The sequence below is a fragment of the Odocoileus virginianus genome, chromosome 14 (assembly GCF_023699985.2).
Source record: "Odocoileus virginianus isolate 20LAN1187 ecotype Illinois chromosome 14, Ovbor_1.2, whole genome shotgun sequence".
NCBI classification, from domain to species: Eukaryota; Metazoa; Chordata; class Mammalia; order Artiodactyla; family Cervidae; genus Odocoileus; species Odocoileus virginianus.
The window spans coordinates 66,163,929-66,187,675 of NC_069687.1; the positions used below are offsets into that span (position 1 = coordinate 66,163,929).

Below are 23,747 nucleotides of genomic sequence, written 5' to 3' on the forward strand. Positions count from 1 at the left end.
GCTAGTGTTCTAGTGAAAGGAAATTCATTCATGCCCAAGGTTTCAGCTCAGATTTTGTTTTCTCCATCCATCTGACTGCATAAGTTCAGTACACAGGCAAAAAAGGGCTAGCCTCACCCATTCCAAGACATCAGAGGGCCAGCTTCTGGGTTCCTGGAGCCAAATTCCTAAGATACATACATACTGGCCAATCTCAGTTTAATTCTGTATAATGAGGGTTGGGGAGAGATGGAATCCAACACAAAGCACCTAGAAGCCAAGCATGGTGCTAGACAGCGTCTCTACTTCTCTTACTTTATCCTCATAACCAATCCAGGAGCAAGGTGATGATGCTCCATTTTGCAGGTGAGAAAACGGAGGTTCACCTCCCTGAGGTCACTCAGCTAGTGGATAAATGGAGCAGAGAATAACCTTTTGATTAAAAAATCCATGCTCTCTCTATGTTTGCATCTCTATGCCTGCCCTGCAAGTAGGTTCATCTGTACTGTTTTCCTAGACACAGAGGGAGGAAGGAGAGGGTGGGGTGAGCTGGAAGAGCAGCGCTGACATGTACACGCCACCCCGAGTGAAATAGGCAGCTAGTGGGAGCTGCTGAATAGCGCAGGGGTGCAGCTCATCGCTCTGTGATGGCCCAGGAGAGCGGGGCTGCCGCGGGCTGGGAGGGAGGCTCAGGGGTGAAGGGACATCTGTGCACACACGGCTGATTCACTCCGTCACACAGTGAGACTAACACAGCACTGTAAGGCAACTATGCTTCGACAAAAACAATGTGAAGTCCGTGCTTTTTCTACTTCTTTCTTTTTTTCTTTTTTTTGTGGAGGAGAAGGGAAATTTAAAAATTACTGCAAAATACAAAATAAAAATATTCACATTTCTATCACCTAGAAGTAATCATTGTGATATCTAAAGAAATACACTTTGAGTCTTCAAGATTGTGTCTATTCTATTCCATTCCCCTCTAAGCTTCTCAATTTTATTAGTTTTTGTTGTTGGGGGGCAGTTACATTTTACAGTTTCCTAACAATGACATTCTTTTTGGTAGTCATAAATATTATTATATCTTTTAATACTAATTTTTACTAATCAATTCACTTGGACTCAATGCTTGCCAGTATTTCCTTCTATCGCAGCTTTTCAATTCCTGTATTTTAACATTTTGATTCCTCTATCAATTGGCTGGATTTTATTTTTTTGAGTAAGGTTTCTACAAGTGGGTTACATGGGCACACCCATATTTTTTCTACTGAGTCATTTTGACTAATTTTTGACTAACACTGTGGTTTTCACTTTTTATATATATATCTGCATAGAGGAACAGTTTTCAATTGGAATCCAAAGCAGAACTACCCATCTGCAAAAAAGACAAGACCAGGCCTGATCTCTGAGCCCTTAGCCATCCAAGGCCCTCAGGGACTCTTGGGATCCTATAAATTCCAGTTTGAAAACTCCTTATGGGTATCAGTGCTTGCATGAAAAAGCTAGTCATTTTCATACCAATTCCTCAGATATCTGGAATCAATCTAACAGACTTCCAAATAGGGTATTTTCAAAGTATTCATGAACTGGCAATCATTTGCTAAATTAACATGCCCAGACCTTTCCAGAAAATTATTGTGGCTGCTTATTACAAAGATGCATTAAAATAAGACTGATAAGTCAAAATTTTAAATGAGAAGCCAAAACTCAAAGTTTAGGAGCAAGGAGATTAATCCTCAAAACAAAGGTGGCTTGAGTCAGACAGTGAAGCCTTTTTGACCATCAAGCTCCAGGCCAGGCAAAAGAAATGCTCTGATTATGTACAAACTGTGTGGTCAATTTTCTGCCCTGAAGCACTTTCTCCAGGAAAACTACATGAAAACAAGAGAAACACACTCATCTCAATTTCAAAATGTAGGATGAAGAAAACAGTCTGAGGCTTTTTCACCTCTTGGTAGGCAGGAGGTGGAGGAAAGGGAGCTCGTCTTGACAGGAGTGGAGAGAGCAACCCCCGACTCATGGTGTGATGAGGCTCTTCCCTGAGCCTTGCTCCCTCACCTGCAAAGCTAAGGTCTCTGCCTGTTTCTCAGGATTAGCACTCAGTAGCACAAAAGTGACACTGAGAGGAGTCATTTTGCCTGCTGCCTTTATTTTTATTCTTTGCCCTTGTAGGTTAACCTAGAGTTTGCTCATCTGCCACTAAGCAGAACTGCATTTGTAAAACATAGGGTTGTGCTATGGGAAAGGGAAAGGGTGTTTGTAATCAGATCTCCACCCACCTCCCCCAGTCTCACTCAATCTGCATGTAAAATAGGATCAGATTGGGAACTTTAGAGGCCTGAATACTGAAAAGTTCATAGCATCTAAAATAACAATAATACCAAAGAGTAAATGTTAGGAAGGTGAACAAAATTCTCATTTCCCCCACAATGACTTCTGTTAAGCTGCTTTGAAATATCACAGTCTTTCTCCCTCCAAAAAAAGTTTTCTGTTTGTTTGCTTATTTTGGTTTGCATATGTGTGTGTGCGTGCATGCACATATGCAAGAGTACATGCACCCCTACACAAATATGCAGAGTTGGCTTGTTAATCACATACAGCTAATCTTGGGCTGAAGATGCTACCTGTCCTACAGGTTGCTATGAGGAGCAACTAGCCTAACATGTTATGGGAATAGTAGTTCCGCCTATGAGGTGAGAACCCACAGCTGGCAAGTTCTGTAGGCAGCCTCCTTTCCTCTGACCCTCTATTTCCACTTGAGGGTGGCCTCGTTAACAGGAGCACACCTGCTTGGTGCCCATTTGCCCCCATCCCAGCATGGGACAGCCTAACCTAAGGGATTAGCTGGGAAACAGGGACGTAGCCCACTCTGCCCTTCCTTCTCTTTGCTCTGCCGGGACACAGGAAGGACACGTGGTACATCCTCCACACAGCAGGATTACAGGCAGGCCCACGTGGGGGGGTCAGTGGAGACCCAGCACGGTCCAGTTGGGCAGTGAGGACCAGGAGAACCTGCCTGAATGCAGCCATCATATTAGTAATTTCAATCAACTCTTACACCCATGCCATGGTCCCTATGTCAATTTTATCAGTGACACAGTTGATACATTGATTTCTAATGGTCTTCCTCATGAGTCCAAGGCCATTAACCTTAGTGCAAAGTTTAAAAAAGTACCCACTGCCACCAATACCACCACTATGATACTATGGATACAGCCCAATAGACACGTGGCTTCATGAGAGACGGCACCTCTGTGGGAAGAAAGAGATGCCACCTTGCCCAAGACAGGGCTTCCAGCTGGAAGAAGGGCGTGAACACTGCTCTCTGACCCAGACCACACAGCTATGCACCATAGTCCTCCTGAATCAGGAGGACTGATTTTCTAGACCTTTCAAAACCCTGATAATGCTGATATTTCTTTATAATGGTGTTTAAACTAATAAAGAAGGTGGTGTCACAGTCCCTAACAGCTCCATGGCACAGCAAAAAGCACAACAAATGTCAAACCACCTAGTCAGGCCTTTGCTTCTCAGTATATATTCCTGCAATAACAAAGCACTGTCTTTAGTAAATTTGAATGACTAATATCAGCAAAATGTATTTAAACAGAACACACAGAGTTGCAAGTTCCAAGAAAGGGCTGGAGCGGCTGGGTATGTACTAGGGGTGTCCCAATACCATTAGCCAAGCTCCTGGCGTCCCAGGATCACCTGGGTCAGTGACTCACCTCCACAGGTCTCCTGTATTCGTACCACATCACCGATCTGCAGGGAGAGTTGGGGGGTCCCACTCCCTTGGAAGTTGTATATGGCTGTGAAATGAAAGAGAGAGGCATGGTGAGACCTCTGGATACCAAGAATCTCTGCACCTTCCTTTCTTGACTTTATCTGATGCCCATGAAGCCCTCATGGGCTGAACAAAACCAGCATACAAACCACTTCTTGCCACAGGAGTCAGTACAGGCCCAGTCTGGCTCCCAAAGACGTCTGCTCATCAGTCAAACACGGCCTCTCCCTAGCCAGGCTCTGTGCCCCAGTCTGGTGATAGGAAGGGTGTTTATGTCATCTCCCAAGCTTGACTTTCCACGGTACACCCACTCTATCATCCCCTTGTTCCATTCTCACAGCAATCCTGTGAGGAGTCAACTGTGATCCCATTTCACACATGAGGAAATGGAGGTGCTGAGAGGTTAAACAGTTTGGCCAAAGTCATTAGGTTAAGAAGTGACAGGAAAATCAGTATCTAACACCTCTATTCTCAGCTGCTATCACGGCTACTTGCTGCTCCCCAGTTACTCCACCCCTAGTGACAGCAGCCTAAAATACCAGTCTTTCCACCACTCAAAGACCAAGCAGCCATCACTGTCTAAGAAAGCCGTATCTTTCTCCTACCCAGCTCTAACCAACCTGAGTTCCTCGATCTTAAAATGCCTGTTTCTTGGTCTTTCCCAAAGCAAATCTTTCAGGCAAGTCCTATTTTATCCACGAGGCACTCCTTGACTTCTCCAGGCCACATTAACCACCCACCCCCATCTCCTAATAGTTCGTAGGACTCTTATGAGTACCTAACATTGAAGAGTGTACTCTGATTTCCCATTTACACTGCCAGTTTCTGGGGAGCAGCAGTTGGCTATGAAAACAGAGTCCCCCCTGTGCATCAGAGGCCTCTGACAGCTAATCCCCTGGACTGTGAGATTACACTATATCATTACAGTGCCTAGCCCTTGCTCAGCATAACTTAAGTGAGGACCAGGCCACAACCTTAACCTAGGGATGAAGCTTGTTCAAGGAATACCCAGCTTGGGAGGTCTTCAGGAAAAGAACAAGTGATGTTTGATTTTACACATGAATCAAAATACATGTGGTTTGATTTAAGGAAAGACCCTCAGGAGGATGGATGATCTGAACCTACAAGGCTGGCCTCATTCATTCAGGCAGCAGGTATTTGGTGTCTACAATATACCAGTATGATCTTGCTCTTTTGGTGAAAACACAAATAAATATAAGGTTATAAAAAATGATACATGTGATGGAAGAGACAAATATGGCCACCTGGTAGGTGACTCTCCAGGTGACACAGTTGGTAAAGAATCCACCTGCCAATGCAGGAGATGCAAGAATCACAGTTTCGAACCCTGGGTTGGGAAGATCCCCTGGAGTAGGAAATGGCAACCCACTCCAGTATTCTTGTCTGGAAAATTCCAGGGGCAGAGGAGCCTAGCGGGCTACAGTCCATGGAACCCATGGGTCACAAAGAGTTGGACACATCTGAGCACACACACATACAAGAGAATAATAGGGGGGCACCCACTTTTCCTGGGGTAGTTAGTAAAGGCTACTCCCTGAGCTGATTATAGACGGAGGAATCAAACAAGTCGGCTATGGGGACAATGAGTGGAAGGGCATTTCAGGAAGAGGAAACTGTGCTCAAAGGCCCGGAGTGAGGAAGATACTTGGCACAGAGAGCATCAGGGAAACTGCTAGGTGTGGAGTATGCTGAGAGGAGGGAGAGACACAGACAGGCTGGAGAGGCAAGAATCAGGTCACGCAGGGCTTCCTGATGAGTTTAGGCTTTATTCCAAGAAAATAGGAAACTGAAGAGATTTTAGTTATTTGATAATAGATTTATTCAGATACAGTTTGTCCACTTAAAGTAGGTAACTCAAAGATTTACTCACAAGTTGTGAAACCATCACTAAGATTAATTTTAGAACATTCTCAACACCTCAAAAAGTTCCCCCAGCCACAAGCAGCCACTCATCTACTTTCTGTCTCTATAGATTTGTCTATTCTAGACATTTCATATAATATGTGGTCTTTTGCAACTGGCTTCTTCTGCTTAGCACGGGTTTTAAAGATTCATTGATGTTACAGCAACTATCATTACTTCATTCATTTTTGCTGCTGAATAATACCCCATTGTGTAGAGACATCGGAGGACGGAGGCTGAAAGGGAGTGATGTGATCCCATAACACTGACTATCCCTCTCGCTTCCATGTAGAGAGTGGATAGAGAGGCAGAGTGGATGTGAGGAAGCCCATGAGGAGACCCTGGCTTTGTCTTTCTAATCCCAGAGGTCTCTGGACCAAGGAGAGACAATGCTGATGAGCCATGTGACAAAATGGAAGACAGATTGAACTGAATGAGGAGAATCCTGAGTCCTCTTGGTAGTCTTACCATTGACTCAGTTCATTCCCTCTCCCTTTGGTCCTCAGTCTCCTCACTGTCAACAAATTGCATTCAAAAACTTAGAGCCAAATCAACAAAACATGGTGAAGTAGGGAATTGCAAGAACAGGTGCTTGCAATGAAAATCTGGCAAAAATGGTCAGAACCAACTTTATCAGAACCCTGAAAAACAGTCAGGAGTTTACAGCAAGCAAGCAAATACTTCCTCAAGAAAAAGGAAACTGAAGCCTGGTAATGTGTCATAGCACTTTAACTTATTCTTACCCCATTCTCTTTTCCCCATCTTAGTGGCAGTCTTGAAGACGGTATTCCATGTTCGTGGTGTGGATTCCCAAGGCTGGAGGGAGCAGAGCAGACCTTGTCCCAAGAAATTGTAGTTGTTTGTTTTGATCTGTCTGTGGGCTTCCTGAAGGACTAAAGCCTCTAGTTTGCCTTTATTTCCCTGATTTGGGACTCTCCTAAGGCAGAGATGCAGTCATGCAAAGGGCATTAATCAAAAACATTAAGTCAAAAGAACTACCTGCTACCATAGAGGGCAAAGAAAATAAGTTGGGGCAAACGATAACCCTACCTGTAAGCCCGGGAGGAAAGGCTTAGCATTGAAATACTGTGGAGAATAAGAGCTTTGAAGAGTACCATATATCACTAGGGATCTAGAAGACCACGTAGAGTTGGACACATGTTGAGAAAGGGTGTGAGAAAGCCCACATCTCAGCTCTGGTTGACTGTCAAGCTCCATGCATGCAGGAAATGCAGGCTAAGGCAAAGTTGTAAATGGGCTGGCTAAGAGTTGAAGGTATGTCCAAACACCCACACACAGCTGCAAAGACTAGATTGTTTTCTCTCAGTTCCAGACATTTAGAGACTTCTGTGACCACATGCGACAAACAACACGGTCTTAACAAAATGCTTTAGAAAAGTCATTAATCAAACCAACTGCTACAATCTGTATGAAGGAGTGACAAGAAGCCCCGGCAAGGAGGGAGGCTCTGATGTCCAAGCTAGCACATCATAATATTCAAGATATCCACTTTTCAACACAAAATTATGAGGATTGTAAGAAACAAGAGAGTATAGTCCATCACAGAGAAAAAAGGGAAATTAATAAAAACTATCCCTGAAGAAGGATAAGCAATGGACTCAGGAGACAAAGATTTTAAATCAATTATTTTAAATATGCTCAAGTAGCTAAAGAAAACTATGGACAAGGAACTAAAGGAAACCAGAAAAATAATGTCTCCAAAAATGGCGAATATTGTTAAAGAGAGATAAATTTTAAAAAGGAATCAAATAAAATAAATCCTTTGCCCAAAATGAAACATGAGAGGACTCTCAGGGGACTCAGTTTTCTCCTGCACAAAGATGTCCTGTTTCTCCATTTCCCTCCACACTTGGCCTGACTTCGAGCCCTGCCTCCAAACAGGCTGCTGGCATTTGGACACTACAGCTTTTTGATGCCCTAATTCTGCAGATTCTCCACAGTCTCAGAGGTCTGGCTGAGGACACACCTGACATGGGGCTGGGCAGGGCCACAGAGGTAACTGAGATTTCTAACAGAGGAAAACCATCCATAATGTGTCTCCCTCTGGAGCACTAGTAAATTAGGCCTGTCCATCAGATATTTGAAGTTCAGAGCAAGACTCTTATTTTGTTCCCAGACTGTAGCCTTCCCATCTTTCCTTAGGACTCCTCTCTTCCTCCACCTCTGCCCAGCTCTATCAGGTGAGAAAGTACCAACCAATTGGCTTAAGAAGATATCTTGGACAGATCTTGAAACCTGATATCCAACTTCAAGGTCAGTATTCATTCCAAAGCCTCACATTAGATGAAAATGAAAGTAACTGACATTGCCATTTAATTTATAAATGTATTTCTGCCTTTGCATGAGGACCTCTGTTCTCAAGGCTCCATTTGGGGAAAAGAAGACATTACTTGTCGACAAAGGAAGTGGCTTTGCATACCAATACCCAATTCTGTTAAGTTTTCTAAATGACTAACAGGAAACTTTGAACCAGAATGCCACCCTTTGCTAAAGTTTTATTGCTTATCTATGAATCTCACTTGAGTTGTTTCTGACCAGTGTCAGAACAGGTCATCTTGTCACCACTCCCTGCAGGTCTAGCCACTCTCAAGTTTTAAGTGAGTGATGGAAAAGGCAGAAAAACAGAAGGAACCTACAGGAATAAGTAAGAAGTAAAAATCACTGAAATCATAGCCCTCCCCACTCTGGCCGTGTCCATCCATGAAAGATAAACAAGTGGTGGAAGGATTTCCATAGACACCTATCTCAGCTTCCCCTTTTTTATGAAGTTTCTGTGCCTTGGAGAATATTGGTAAAACCCAACAAAGGATCTGACCTCTCCCTGTATTAAAATACTATACTCAGCAGCTAAGGCAGCAGCTGGTTACTGACAAGCCTAACCAGACCAAACTACTCATGGCTGAGGGTCAAAGGGGCATTTCAAGCACCAGGGCCATCTGAGGTCACTGAACCCAGTGAGGATACTCATGCTGGAAATCCTAGACTGTCAAGCCAGGGGGAGCAGCTACTTTAAGACAGGTGGGACTCCCAACAACCCTGGAAATCAAATCCACTGATTAGCTACAGATTTTACTTAAATGTATTGAAATAGGCTGCTCATCAGGAGCCTAAATCAAGAGATTAAGGAAAAAGCAAGCATACACTGTTACAGCATGCAGCTCACAGAAATGAATAGACAGGGGTCTCTGTGCTTTCTACAGTGTTAGGAGATAAGTACAATATTTCACTTGGATTTATAGATGAGGAAACTGAAGTTGAGAGAGAGTAAACAACTTATTCTATCATTTCTAACTAGTAAGTTGCTGTTGTTTAGTCGCTAGATCATGTCCAACTCTTTTGCAATCCCATCGACTGTAGCCCACCAGGCTCCTATGTCTGTGGGATTTTCCAGGCAAGAGTACTGGAATAAGTTGCCAGTTCCTTCTTCAGGGGATTTTCCTGACCCAGAGATCAAACCTGTGTCTCCTGCATTGGTAAGCGAATTCTTTACCACTGAGCCACCAAGGAAGCCCAACAAGTAAGTTAAACAGAATTACCCAGAAATCTGGACTGTTCCCACTTCATATACAGCTTGGTCCCTCCCCTCACAATGCTAAATATTTACTGACCACATATTACATACCAAGCACATGTTATTTTTCAACAAATATTCACTTGACACCAACAGCGTGCCAGAAACTGCTCTGGCTATCTGGGTTACAGTGACAAATAAGACAGACAAAATCCATTATATATTACTTGTATTAGCTCACACACACACACGTGTGTGTGTGTGTGTGTGTATACTAGACTTGATAATTTCCCGTCTTCTTCAACCTCAGCCAGGGTGGAGACTGAGCCTTCTTGGTGGCCAATGAATTCCCAGTGCTGAGAACAGCATCTGACTCACAGTTGAAGTTCAATCAGTATTTACTAAACTTTAATAAATACTTGTTGAACTGAAGGAATACACCCATGCAGGGCAGGTATGTCTCTTCTCCAAGGTTTTTCTTGCATTTATTGACATTATTTAATGAGATGCTGAGCCAGCTGGATTGCCAATTTTGATGGCAGCCATCAAGTGCCCTGTGACCCTTCAGGATGGATTTGTACCTCATCAGGACCCTGCCACTTGCAGACAGGTTGGAAAACAAAAGCTTCAGCAAACACCAATTGTTAATAGGGTTTGTACAAGCAGCCATGTAAGGGAATACAAACAGTATTGATGAAAAAGAATATAATTGCTTGAAGCTCATTTCTCTAGTCTCTGATCTGGGCTTTGGAGGGTCTCCATTCCAGGAAGAAATAGAATCAGCCAGCAGGTCCACTTTGGATTCAAAAGAAACACACACTTTTATTAAAATATACAAGCAGTTTGCCGGGAATCTCTGGGCTAGGTGTTGGTAGCCTCAACACCAAGGCAACAACCTGACGTTGCATCAGGAGGGTGAATGCAATGACCCAGCAGAAGCTTCCAGCAGCAAGGCCAGAGCTCACACCTGGTGAAAGTTGTCAGTGGATGAGGCAGAAGAATCACAGCCAGAGGGAATCAAGGAGAAGATGTCTTCCTCCAATCAGGAGAGGACAAGAATCACAACCTCTGTGAACACTTCTAGGTATCAGACTTTCCGATGACTTGACCCTAGTCACCCATTTAATCCTCTCACAATTCTCGTGGTGGGTACACTTATTAGCATCTCTATCTTACAGATGAGGTCACTGAGATAGTGTAAGACGAAGTGAACAGTCCAGGGTGACCCAGATGGAAAGGAGACGAGCCAGGATTTCACCCCAGGTGGGCTGTCTTCAGAACACACCGCCTCAACCATTACACCGCACTGCCTCTGGCTAAAGGGTGTGTATTTGGCACCCACTCTCTGTCAGGTGCTTTAGGACCCCTACTGAATCCTCCTAAAACCTTACAGGTTGCCATTGGTGAGCCAAGGTGACATACTCAGCCAACAAGAAGAAAGTAAATTCCCAGGAGTTCTCTAAACAGTGACTCTCAACGGGACAAATATGGGGAAGGGAACACTTGTCAATGTCTGGACACATGCTTGGTTGTCACAATCCTGGGGGTGGGGGAGGCGAGGCATGGGGAGTCGGGGAGCTCCGAGCATCTAGCTGGTGGAGGTCAGGGACGCTGCTAAATATCCTACAGTGCACAAGACAGCCCCATAACAAGAATGATCTGGTCCCAAATATCAACAGCGTCATGGTTGATGAGTCCTGCAAAAACATCATGCTGGGATTCACTCTCTTTTTCCCAGTCCCCCCAGTATAGGTATATGCACACACCCATGCACACACTGTCTCACACTGTTCTGCGTTCACACACTCACATACTAGAGCTGGAAGAGAGGCTTTATGATGAAACCAAGGGCTGATTTCTCAGTCTCCAACCTCCAGTGCGGGAGTGTGGTACACTGCTGGGCTCTGCAGAAGGTTAGAGGAGGGTAATAGAGGCTGAAGCCTGCTGTCCTGGAGATTTCAGGAAATCTAGTTCAAGAGATAAAATGAACACACATGAAATGACAGGCTATCTTTAAAAAAAAAAAGGGGTGGGGGTGGGGGGGGCTAAACTGTGGAGATCCAACCAGTCAAATCCTAAAGGAAATCAGTCCTGAATATTCATTGGAAGGACAGATGCTGAAGATGAAACTCCAATACTCTGGCCACCTGATGAGAAGAACTGACTCCTTGGAAAAGACCCTGATGCTAGGAAAGATTGAAGGCAGGAGGAGAAGAGGACAACAGAGGATGAGATGGATGACATCACTGACTCGATGGACATGAGTTTGAGCAAGCTCCAGGAGTTGGTGATGGACAGGGAGGCCTGACGAGCTGCAGTCCACAGGGTCTCAAAGAGTCGGACACGACTGAGCGACTGAACTGAAATGAACTGAAGCTGTGAAGCACGGCACCCGTGGTCTCTCAGGAGAGAGATCAAGAGAATCCCCGTGAAGGAAGTGAGACTGGAGGAGAGGAGAGGGCAGGACAGGGACAAGGGGGAGAACTGGGGTGAGAGCCTTGGAGAGGAGGGTGGGAAGGCAAGGCCACAAGGGCAAGGAAAAGAGAAGGAAAACCAACTTGATGGGTGCAGAGTTCCAGTGAGTCCTGGGGTGAGAAATGTGGGGCTTGGTGCAGGGATCCAGGTATTTAGAGGAGAGTCCAAGAATGCCTCAGTTGTGTGCTCTCTCACAGGACTCAGCCTTCCGACAGGAAAGGAGCTAGGGGGTAAGGGCAAGAGGGGACAATTCATCTGAGCCTCATGAGGCTACTAGAAAATGTAAAACCTTCAACCTCTATTCCCTGTTCATGCCCCACCTTCTGCTCTCTCATTCACTCACCAACCCATCCATGCATCCCGTCAACTATTCTGTGCTAGGCATTTTGTGCTGGAGAAGAACAAGAAACACAGTACTGTTGCCACGGCGTTTACATTCTATGGAGGAGCCAGACAATTCTACACAAGGCCACAGTGAAATCTGACAGGGTGATGGCAGGAGACATAGTGACCTGAAGCAAGGGGTGTACCCATCTCTAACCTCAGAGATGGGGGCATTAGTATTAGTAACATTGTTTTTTGCTGCCTCAAGCAAAAAGGAGAGATGACTACTACTAGCCCATTACCTTCCTGAGAGCAGAGACTGTGATTTTCAGCTCTGCACCCCAATACTCAGCCCAGGACCACAACTTAGCATGGATTTATCGGACTAAATCAATCTGAATAGGCTATAAAAATAGTTTTCCTAATCTTGACCACTCCCAGATCTAAGAATTCACACTTTGGGCAGGGTGCCTTAGCTGTGTCTATTGTGTCTAGTTACTGAGTACATTTTACCAGGGTCCATAACTGGCTTCCATGAATGGGCCTTAATGAAACGGCAATGCAAAAGTGGACATGCACATGTTTTTGTAGGAATAGGGTTTATAACTTCCACTGGATTCCTAAGGGTCCCACGTCACAGTATCAACGAGACTCTCTGACCTACCACATTTGTGCTAGTACCAGATGGAATCTGGTTCCATCAAGAACCAGACGGAATCGAGGTTGACCTCCAACAGAGCTCAGCCCTCAAACAATAAGCCATGCAGTGGGGGAGATAATGCAGTCACATAAAACTAAAAGGCAAGGTAAAAATGATTTCAGGACACCAGAAGAAATTTCTTCCAGGGATGAGGTGTAAGAAAACTGCTGGAAAGAGGTTGCATTTCAGTAAGAGTTTGAAGCTCTCTGCTCTTCAATTTCCTCATCTTTGAAATGAAAATAAAAGGACTCATCTCTCAGCATGGCTGTGAGGGTTCAACATGAAACCACAGTGCTTTACAAATAGACTGGGTTGAAAAAGTTGACGCAATGTTATTATTTATGGCAATAATGATGACAACTTAGACCAGGGATTAACAAGGAAGTCCTGTATGCAATTCCATTCTTCCAGCTGCTCAGACCAAAAACAACAGTGTCACTCCTGATTACTCCCTTTCTCTCATGCCTACATCCAATCCATGAGGAAAACCACATTTGCTCTACCTACAATACACACACAGCCAAGGACATTTCATCTCCTCCCCTGCTATATCCCTGGGTGCCCCTCCCCGCCATCTCTTGCCTAGATTATTATAATAACTGCTGTGGTGCTGGCTCCCTGCTTCCACATTTAATTCCCTTCTATCTACTAACCATAAAATGTCTACAATGATCCTTTTAAAGTAAGACAGACAGTGGTCGCCAATGGGGAGGGGTGGGACAGGGATAGGCTGGGAGTTTGGGGTTAGTAGATGCAAACAATTACATGTAGAATGGATAAACAACAAGGACCTATTGTCAGCATGGGGAGCTATATTTAACATCCTGTGATAAATCATATTCACTGGAAGGACTGATGCTGAAGCAGAAGCTCCAATACTTTGGCCATCTGATGCTAAGAGCTAACTTATTGGAAAAGACCTTGATGCTGGGAAAGATTGATGCTGAAAAGAAGGCAGGAGGAGAAGGGGATGACAGAGGATGAGATGGTTGGATGGCAATACCGACTCAATGGACACAAGTCTGAGCAAGCTTCGGGAGACAGTGAAGGACAGAGAAGCCTGGTGTGCTATAGTGCATGGGGTTGCAAAGAGTCAGATACAACTTAGTGACTGAACAACAAGTGTGTGTGTGTGTGTGTGTGTGTGTGTGTGTGTGTAACTGAGTCACTTTGCTGTACGGCAGAAATTAACATGTAACATGTAAACCAACTATACTTCAACTAAAAATTAAATTTTAAAAAAGACAAAACATACTGCAATTCTTCTTAAATCCTACAATGCCCTATCCCCTTCCATTCAGACTAAAAGCCAAAGTCTTATAACATGTGCCAGGCACTGCTCAATACAACCTCTGCTCAGAGCACTCATTTCTGACCGCTCTGCCCCTGGCTTACTCTGCTCCATCCACACTGGCCTCCCACACATCAGAGAGGTTTCCTTGGCTGTTTATTCTACCTGGAACACTCTCTCCTGAGACAGCTCCCTTACAGCCACCACCAGGGAGGCAAGCAGCAAAATCCCACTTCCTGGCCAAGTTGTCCAGGTCTAGTTGGCACCAGGTCTGCACCTTGCTGCAGCCTAGCACACCAGTCATGGTCTCTGAAACCTGGCATTGCTAGCGCTTAATCCATCCCAACAGATGCCTGCTCAGCATTGGCTCCGTTCACACCCTGTGCTGGATGCTGAGGCACCTATCCAAGTCACATTGCCCACCTAGGTCCTCTTCACCATCCTGGTTTAGGCTTTGACCCAAGGAGCTCTGTGTTATCAGAGGAATTCTGCGTGCCCTGGGCAATGTCTGGAGAGGGGTTTGGAAAGGTGCCCACACTGTCAGTCACACCCACCACCCGCACAGCTTCTTTAAATCAACGCTGAAGATGACAGCGTCCTAATGGGGTTAGAGGAGCAAGACATGCATGACTTTTTCTAAGAGAACTAAAAACCAAGCAAGACTTCAGAGGTTGACAAACTCAGCCTGGCTGTTTTTTAACTCACATCAATTAAAGAAAATGGAAAGAAAGGAGACAGTGCCTATTAAAGGGAACATTTGTGGTGCCTCCACAACCTTCTGGAGTTGGTTGGCAATAAGCATTAGCATTCCCCATTTGCAGAACATTTGCCACAGAACACAGACTGTGGCCCCCATGTGTAATTGGCCATTAAATTAAAGGCCTATAAACCTAAAAACAAAAAACACACACAAACCCAAAAAGAAGTCCAAAGGTCCAGAAATTAGCAGAATATTATGGTGACTACATTGCCTGTCTCAAAATTCAGCAGTAAGATAAGGATGCTGAACTCAGGAGGAAGCAAAGCTTAGCAAACACATTCTGTCAAGGCTCATTCAAACACAAACATTATAGTTGGGGACAAGCTGGCCACTAACAAACGTAGTTCCCATAAACCGAGGGATTAGGACAATCTCCATAAATGGACTCGAACAGTCAGCCCAGCAGGCACTCTTCAACAATCCCAAATTGCTGAAGCATCAGAAAGGAGGAGGACCAGACACTTAAGAATTGGTGGCAGGAAGGAATTAGATTTCTATTCATGTGTTTTTATTGCCCCAGACTAACTTCTGGAGACAAATCCAAAGATACAGTTTGCTTCCACAGCAAAAATAGGATTCCTCTAAGCATTTCCTTTACAATGTTTTCCCCCATTGCTCCTGAGACCATCCAGTTTAAGATTCCCTCCCTCTAATATTCTCATTCATGAGGCAGGCTCTTTTCTTCACAATAGCACATATCATAATTTGTTCAGTGATATACTTATTGATTTTCCCACAAGGTGCCTTTAATCTTCCTACTAGACTATAAGGTCCAAAAGGGTAGGAAAAATGCTGGCCAAATTCCAGTAATTTCACTATCTAGCACATAGGAAATGCCCAATAAATACTTAAGAAATAAATGAAGTAGGAAGGAGTGAATGAGTGAACAAACTGCTGAGTAAATGATGGTCTCTGTCTTTCCTCTTTTACTATTAAGTCTGGCAATAAGAGCAGCAATAGTGGTCCCTCTGTAGTGGAGTTCTCCCTGGGTGTGTTTGGAATGCATGTTTGACTCATGCCTCCTATGCAAAGACTCTGTCCCCACCCACAACTCCTGCCAGCCCCATCCCCCTAGCCAGAGCATATTGGGAAAGGCAGAGGCAGCATCCTGATCAGAGTGGGGCTCATTCTTAGCTTGGTCAGCATGGCCTTTCTGAAAATGTCAATCGATCCAATCAGATCTTCTCTCTCAAGACCGAACAAATAAACACAGAGAGGAGATTCAGAAGGTACCAGAACTACAGAGGCATGCTAGGTTGAGGCGGGTGGCCTGCTGGGGCCATCAGGCTGGGGCCATCTAGTGCTCAGAAAATCAAAGTCAGGAAGAGGAGGAGAGAACTGAGCTCATAGGCTTAGAGCAGCTGGGAAGCCATAAGAAGACGGGCAGAATTTTCTAGGGCTCCCCAGTCCAGCTCCTTCTGGAGGACTGCTGCTTATGTTTCTTGGATTTGTTTGATTTCCCTTGATACTTAAAACACACTACTTTCCTCACATACACATACACACCGCACACCTATTAACTGAACTCCTTTGAGTGAATTTTGTCCCTTGTAGTAAGAGTATGTGCTGCAGGGACGCAAGCGCCCATTGCCCACTCGGCATCTGTCCATTTCACTCTGGACCACCCCTGTCCAGGGAACAGCATCACCTGCCTCCTGGCTCAGAGAGGGATCTCAAACTCATCTGTATTTCTCAGTCAGGATGCAAAAGAGATCCCATCTCAACTTTGGAAGATCCTGTCCTGTCATGGTTTGAGTTACACCACTCCCCGCCAAACAAATGATACGTTAGACTCCTAATCCTCAGCACCTCAGAATGCAAGCTTGTTCAGAGGTACTCTTTTCAGAGGTAACACAGTTAAAACAGGTCGTTAGGGTGGGCCCTCACCCTAACGGGACTTCCCTGGAGGCTCAGATGGCAAAGACTCTGCCGGCAGTGTGGGAGACCTGGGTTCCATCCTTGGGTTGAGAAGATCCCCTGGAGAAGGAAATGGCAACCCACTCCAGTATTTTTCCTGGCGAATTCCATGGACAGAGGAGCCTGGCAGGCTACAGTCCATGCAGTTGCAAAGAGCTGGACACGACTGAGTGACTAACACTAACTGGTGTTCTGATTAAAAGGGAGAATTTGGAGTGAGATACGCACATACAGGAAGAATGCCATATAAAGACAGACGCAGAGCCTGAGGAAAAGGCATGGGACACCAAAGACTGTCAGCAAACCACCTGAAGCTACTAGGGGAGAGACTTGGAACAGACTGTCCCTCATAGCTCTCTGAAGGAGCCAAGCAGTACTGCCCAACACCGCAAACAGGTATGTAACCATAACTACAGGTGACTTGTGCAGACAGGAGGCTTCTGAGCATAACTGAAGCACCACACATATCCACCCAGCAGGCCCAGCTTCAGGGTAAACAAAGCTTTTCCTGCACTCACCTTCCGAGAGCCCCTGCCCTGAAGCCTTCTTTCACCATCCCTAAATATCACATCGCAGACCACAGGTCAACCAACTGTTAAGGGTCCAACTGCTGCCCCCACTAGTGCTCCAAATCCATATGCTAAGTCCCATCTTGAGATCAGGTCTGTGCAGATGTGATCAGTGAAGCTGTTAGCATGCGGCCCTAATCAGACATGCCTGGCACCCTTCTAAGAAGAAGATGGCTCACACAGGTGGCGAGCAAGCAGAGAGACATGAGCGTGTGAGGACAAGCAAGGAGAAGGCAGCTGTCTGCCGGCCCAGGAGACCTCAGGAGAAACCAACCTCCTAGCACCTCGGACTTGGAATTCCAGCCTCCAGAACTGTGAGAAAATAATTTCTGTTGTTTAAGCCGCCCAGTCAGTAGCTTTTTGTTATGGCTGCCTGAGAAAACTAATCTATCATTCCTAATACCCTTATTTCCCTCCTTGCTTAGGCATACTGGATTTTCAGCTGGGTGCAAGACTGCTTACACTGAAGACTGCATTTCCAGGTTCCCTTGTGGCTAGGTTCAGTCATGTGATTAGGTTTTAGCCAATAGGATACAAGAGGAAGTGTCAAGTGGGCCTTCACGCAAGTGACCTTAATGAAATGGTCACGCCCTTCATGTTCCCTTTGGTTCTTCTTGCTGCCTGGAAGGTGGACCTGAGCTTAAGAAGCCAGTTTGGTTCAAAAGGCAGAAGCCTTGCAAGGAGATCCAACCAGTCCATCCTAAAGATCAGTCCTGGGTATTCACTGGAAGGACTGATGCTGAAGCTGAAACTCCAATACTTTGGTCACCTGATGCGAAGAGCTGACTCATTTAAAAAGCCCCTGATGCTGGGAAGGGTTGAGGGCAGGAGGAAAAGGGGAGGACAGAGGATGAGATGGTTGGATGGCATCACCGACTCAATGGACATGGGGTTGGGTGGACTCTGGCAGTTGGTGATGGACATGGAGGCCTGGCGTGCTGCGGTTCATGGGGTTGCAAAGAGTCGGACACGACTGAGCAACTGAACTGAACTGAACTTGTGCCAAGGAAGCAGGGCAGGAAACAGAATGAGCTACTCTACCACTTCTTCAGAGACCCTTTCTGGGCTTTCTATATGAGAGAGAAATAAACTTTTATTTTGTAGATTTTCTGTCATCGATAGGAATTTGTTACTTACTCTTTTTTGCCTTTCCCTTTTCTGTCCTCTGTTCTCTCTCTCAAGGATAAAGCTGTCATCAATGACAAACGTCTCAGGCAGAGAGGATTAAGAGAGTAAAGGTCAAAAGGAAATGTTAATTATATGTGGAACTCCTGCAGGATTAACCAATCAGACAGTCAGTAGACAGGAAAATTGTCACCCACTGCTGTTCCATTCTGTGTCCAACCCCTGCCCCTCTCCAAGGGGTTAAATTATCTTCTTACAGGTGAGACACCTGCTCAAAACCTCCACTGCTCACACAATGAAGTCCAAACTTATCAGCTTGGTACGCAAAGTCCTTCACAATCAGGCAGCAACCTACGTCTCCAACTATTTGTTTTTTCACTACAGTCATTCACTAAAATCAAAGAGGACTATTTATTGTTTGACCCAAATGCCAATACCTTCCAACCTCCTGCCTTTGTCTATGACATTTCTCCTTCCAGTTTCCCTCCTAGTGTTGTACAGAGAGCCTGGTGTCTGAAGACAACTGAATCTAACGCCCAGCCCAAGCACTTCCAAGTTATGTGAACTCTGGGAGTCTTTGTCTATAAAATGAGAATAATAATACACTGTCTCACATAGGTGTCCTGAAGCCAGACAAAGATATTGCATGAGAATGGGTCTTGTACTATACTTACTCTTATAAAGCATGACTGTCCTGAACCTGGCCTAAGGGTGCATCTGTCTCTCTTGGCTCAGCAACTATTAGGTTAGCCCCTTGACCTCAGTTGCTAACTTTCACTGACCAGTCTCATTACTAAGTGATTTTCAGGTACTACCTCTATTCGACCCTCACAACAGTCTCAAGAGATCCATATTGTGCCAGTTTTACAGATGAGGAAACAGGGTCAGACATGAACTCACAGTGCAAGCTTCTATATCTTACACAAAACTTCTCAAGGGCAGAGGCTATGTCTTTTCTTACGTTATAGCTACACTACCTGTCTGTGGAAAGTCTACCAAGCGTCCTCTCTGGAACTCTGATGGATCGCCCTTTAAAGCTCCGTCAGCAAGTACAAAGAGCCTGGCCAGGGATCTACATGAGGCTCACTCTGGGTGCCCACCACATGGTGAGCTGAGAAAGAAGCCAAGAGGTTCTGGTATGAAGCTGCCGCCAGAAAAATCAGCTCCCCAGACAGACAGACACCAGCAGCCCTCGTCAGCTGGGCCAGAGGAAAAGGAAACCGAACAGGAAAGCAAAGCTCAGGAGCTCCTGTGCTGGACGGGCTGGGACTCCTGAGATGTCCTGGGGACTCCCGAATCCTTATGTGGCTCTAGCTCTTTGTCTTCCTCCAAGCCCCATACTCATGATCTCAGGTGCTCTTCATAAAAGAATGCCTTGAAATAGAAATGTATTAATATCTAGACTTACAGTGAGGAAACTAAAGCACCGACCTGTCTGCAAAAATGACGGTGTCAGAACTAGAACCCAGACTCCTTACTCTCAGGCCACTGTTCTTTCGGCTGGGTGACTCCAGTCCCCTGTCTCCTCATAACCCAAAGCCAAAAAGCCTTGCTTTTTCATTCCATCTACCTGGAGTCTGCAGAGGAGGGCTGGAGAATACCTTTCTTACCTCTGCCATTCAACGGCAGAGAAAAAAAGATCCTCTGATAAATAGATACCTACCAAGTGCTCACTGGCCCTCTTAAAGGTCATTCACCCTCTGAAATCCACACCCAAATAGAATTTTCATAGGTAGGTGTGAACAACGTCAGATATTCCATCAGAAGAAGCCTCTGGGCCTAGAGTCTAACAGAGTTTCTAGTCTCTGAGCACACAGGTGGGGTTTCCTCTGCTAGGGAGGGTGAGACCCTACTCCATCCTGTAGGCCCCTCCCATCCTGTGACGTCATGTCCTGAATTGTGCGCCCATGCAGAAAATAAAGACTAAAAACCAGCATTGATAAACTTTAATGAGGCTCTGTACAGCTGCCATCTAGGCACTGCACGTGGGTTGATTCCTCTTGTCTCCGACAACCCTGAGCAGCAGGTGCTGTTACTGCTCCCGTTACACAGACGAGGAAACTGAAGCCTGGGGAGAGTTCCTAAGTTGTCTAGCTCAGAAGGCTGGGAAGCACTGGAAGTTGGAATCCAAGAGCAGGAACCAGAGTCCATTCTCTTTGCCCTGCAGCAGAGTGCCCACCCTGCAGGCGCACACTGCAGCCTTCAGCCAGAGGGTGGGACTCTTCCACCACCCTCAGGCTCCCTAATTAACTGCCCTGGTTCCCCCGGGCTGCCAGTACCCGGCCGTGTGCACCACCCAGGCACCTTCGCTCTTCTGCCCACCAGTCTCCGTCCACGCTGACTTCAGAGCATATCTCATGTCCCTCCTCTGCTCAGAAGCCCTCTATGGCCCCCACTGCCTAAAACTGGAAAAAGTCTCAACTTAGCATAGCATTCAGAGCTTTCCAAAATATGGCTCCAGCTTAACTTTGTGCACCCTTCCCTTCAATGCACCCTCCCCTCAAGGCAGAAGAAGCTACCACGTTTTTTCTCTGGATGTGCTCTTGTTTTCCTGGATATTCCCTTCATGTCCAGCTTTCGCCTCCTAGATTGCATTGGTCCCTCCACCTATAAGGGTCTGCTCCATTTATCAGTCCCCATTTTCCCCTGAGCTAGATAACCTGAGCCTGATAACCTGAGCTAGAAGGGCCAGAGTTAGAGAAGCTTTAAAGGTGAAAAGTTAGTGAGTCTAGTTCAATGTAGGTGGAGAAATTGACCCCCCTTCAGGGCATGGATTAGTATTTGTCCTCTGGCTGGGGACCATTCACCTTTAAACACGCCACAGCGCCTGAAGCCTAGTAATGAATGGCTAACTGGTGAGCCCTCCAGGACAGTGCTTCTCCAGCAGCGGCCCTGGGATCCCAGCATCTAATCACTCTCGGCCTTGGGTCCTCCAGCATCTGACCTGTTCAGTTCTCATCTCTGAGGGCGGTATCTAGTGTCTGCCTGTGTAGCAAGCCACAGAGAGGTTTTTAAATTCACACTTATCTGAAAACCACACTGAATCTATGGGGATTGCACCACAGGTGCCATTTAGTAGAAAGACTCCTAGTACCTGAAGCTTCCCTTCCCCCAGTCACCACTTCCGCCCCTGAGCTTGAGGCAGAGGCCTCTGGGAACTTAGATGGCTGAAGCTGATGAGGCGGCTTCTTGGATGTCCCTGTATAACCTGGTGCGAGACTTTCTCCCACAGACTCTCTGGGGCTGAGTGGAGGGTCTTGCCCTCCAGTCCTACACCCTAAGGATGCTCTGCCAAACAAGGGGGTCATCTGACCCAGGAGGAACAGGCAGGGGAAGCAGGTGGATGGGTGTCGCTTAGGGCAAGGGTGGCGGGAGGGACATGGGGTCAGGCAAGGCCCAGCCAAGAGAGAGAACGACGCTCGATGCTCCCTCTAAGAGGACAAGTCTCCAGAAAGGGTGAGGGAATCCCTGCAATGCCAGGAGCCTGACACACAGCCAGGTGGCTCCGCGCGCTGCTGGAACCCATCTGGGCAATGCACAGGCACCTAGAGAAAGAGGGCAGCCCTGTGGCGGTGGGCAGGCAGGAGAGGGAGCGGGCTGGGTGTGGCCTGCTGGGTGAGGTGCCCACCTTCTCTCCCCCTGCCTCCCTGCTCCTACCCCGCTGGCCCCAGAGCAGCGGAGAGAGCCCTCCGAGCTTGAGTCGGCGCTCGGAGCCTACGTCCACACCGCTGGCTCCCCAGCACCTTCCGGGACGGCTATCTGGCCACCTGCCCTTCTCCTGCCGAGAGCCCGAGGCCCAGTCTTACCCACTCCATGTCGCTCCTTGTCAGTTTTGCGCCAGGGGGCCATGGCTCGGCCGGGACCTGCAGGCACCTCCAGTCGTCCTGTGGGGAAGCAGCCAGGGGTGGCTGGGCGCGCTGCTGGGCCCCACTTCCTTCCTCTTTTCAAACTCCCTCTGGGCCCGCCCTCCCCTCCTCAGGGCGCCAGCTCCTCCTCCTGCCCTCCCTTTGGGCAGGGGCACAGTAGAAGCGTAGTGGTTAGAAGTCCAGAAGTCCTCCACAAAGCTTAGGGGCCACCCTCCACTCGCCTCCTCCCAGGCAATCGGGCAGTGGCCGAGCAGGTACCTGGGGTCACTCAGGCCATCACAAGGGCAGGAAGCTCCCTGGTAACTGAGCCTGGCGATTAAACCCAGCTCCCGCCCACCTTCCCAGGTGGCTCGAGTGGTAGAGAACCTGAGTGCAATTGTGTGGTAGTCTGAGCATTCTTTGGCATTGCCTTTCTTTGGGATTGCAATGAAAACAGACCTTCCCCAGTCCTGTGGCCACTGCTGAGTTTTCCAAATTTGCTAGCATAGTGAGTGCAACACTTTCACAGCATCATCTTTTAAGATTTGAAATAGCTCAACTGGAATTCCATCACCTCCACTAGCTTTGCTCCTGGTGATGCTCCTTAAGACCCACTTGACTTCACATTCCAGCATGTCTGGCTCTAGGTGAATGATCACACCATTGTGGTTTTCTGGGTTGTGAAGATCTTTTTTGTATAGTTCTTCTGTGTATTCGTGCCACCTCTTCTTGGTATCTTCTGCTTCTGTTAGGTCCATACCATTTCTGTCCTTTATTGTGCCCATCTTTGCATGAAATGTTCCTTTGGTATCTCTCATTTTCTTGAAGAGGTCTCTAGCCTTCCCCATTCTTTTGTTTTCCTCTATTTGTTTGCATTGATCGCTGAGGAAGTCTTCTTATCTCTCCTTGCTATTCTTTGGAACTCTGCATGCAAATGGGAATAACTTTCCTTTTCTCCTTTGCCTTTCACTTCTCTTCTATTCACAGTTATTTGTAAGGCCTCCTCAGACAACCATTTTGCCTTTTTGCATTTCTTTTCCATGGGGATGGTCTTGATCACTGCCTCCTGTACAATGTCATGAACCTCCATCCATAGTTCTTCAGGCACTCTGTCTATCAGATCTAATCTCTTGAATCTATTTGTCACTTCCTTTATCCTTTTGGTGCCACGACCCATTAGGAAATCTGATAAAAGCTCTGGAAACTCTCCTCTGAAAATATACAAGCACAGAACTTATCAACAATGCCAGGAGGTCCAGGGTGTTCTAACAGCCAGCAACAGTGAGCCCTGGGAAGTGAGTCCTAGACTTAGACTAATGGAGACATTTCTCAGAAATACTCTGGGAACAGATTCTGTCAAGAAGCAAAAAGCTCTCTTTGATCCACAATGATAAGACAGAATTAAAGTCTTCCTGAATTTTCTTTCTTTATTCATAACTCTCACTACCCCTTTCTGCCTTGCACTAGAGAGTCAATAAGACAGATTAGGCAATATCACAGCTGACAGACAGCTATGGCAAACT

At 46.3% G+C, this 23,747-nt stretch overlaps 1 protein-coding gene across 2 annotated transcripts in view; it reads right to left on the reverse strand.

The window, feature by feature from the left end:
* The window catches only part of DOCK2 (dedicator of cytokinesis 2), a 456,669-nt gene extending 434,362 nt beyond the window's left edge, over positions 1–22,307 (reverse strand). The window contains exons 1-2 of one of the 2 annotated variants that reach the window (XM_070476853.1): positions 22,186–22,307; positions 3,705–3,788 (exon numbers count right to left, since the gene is read on the reverse strand). In XM_070476853.1, coding sequence (XP_070332954.1) covers positions 3,705–3,788; positions 22,186–22,228 — 127 coding nt within the window. In that variant the 5' untranslated portion in view covers positions 22,229–22,307. Of the gene's footprint in view, positions 1–3,704; positions 3,789–6,429; positions 6,464–22,185 lie in introns of those variants that run through there. The other variant, XM_070476854.1, reaches the window with a different exon arrangement.
* Between the last annotated feature and the right edge of the window lie 1,440 nt (positions 22,308–23,747).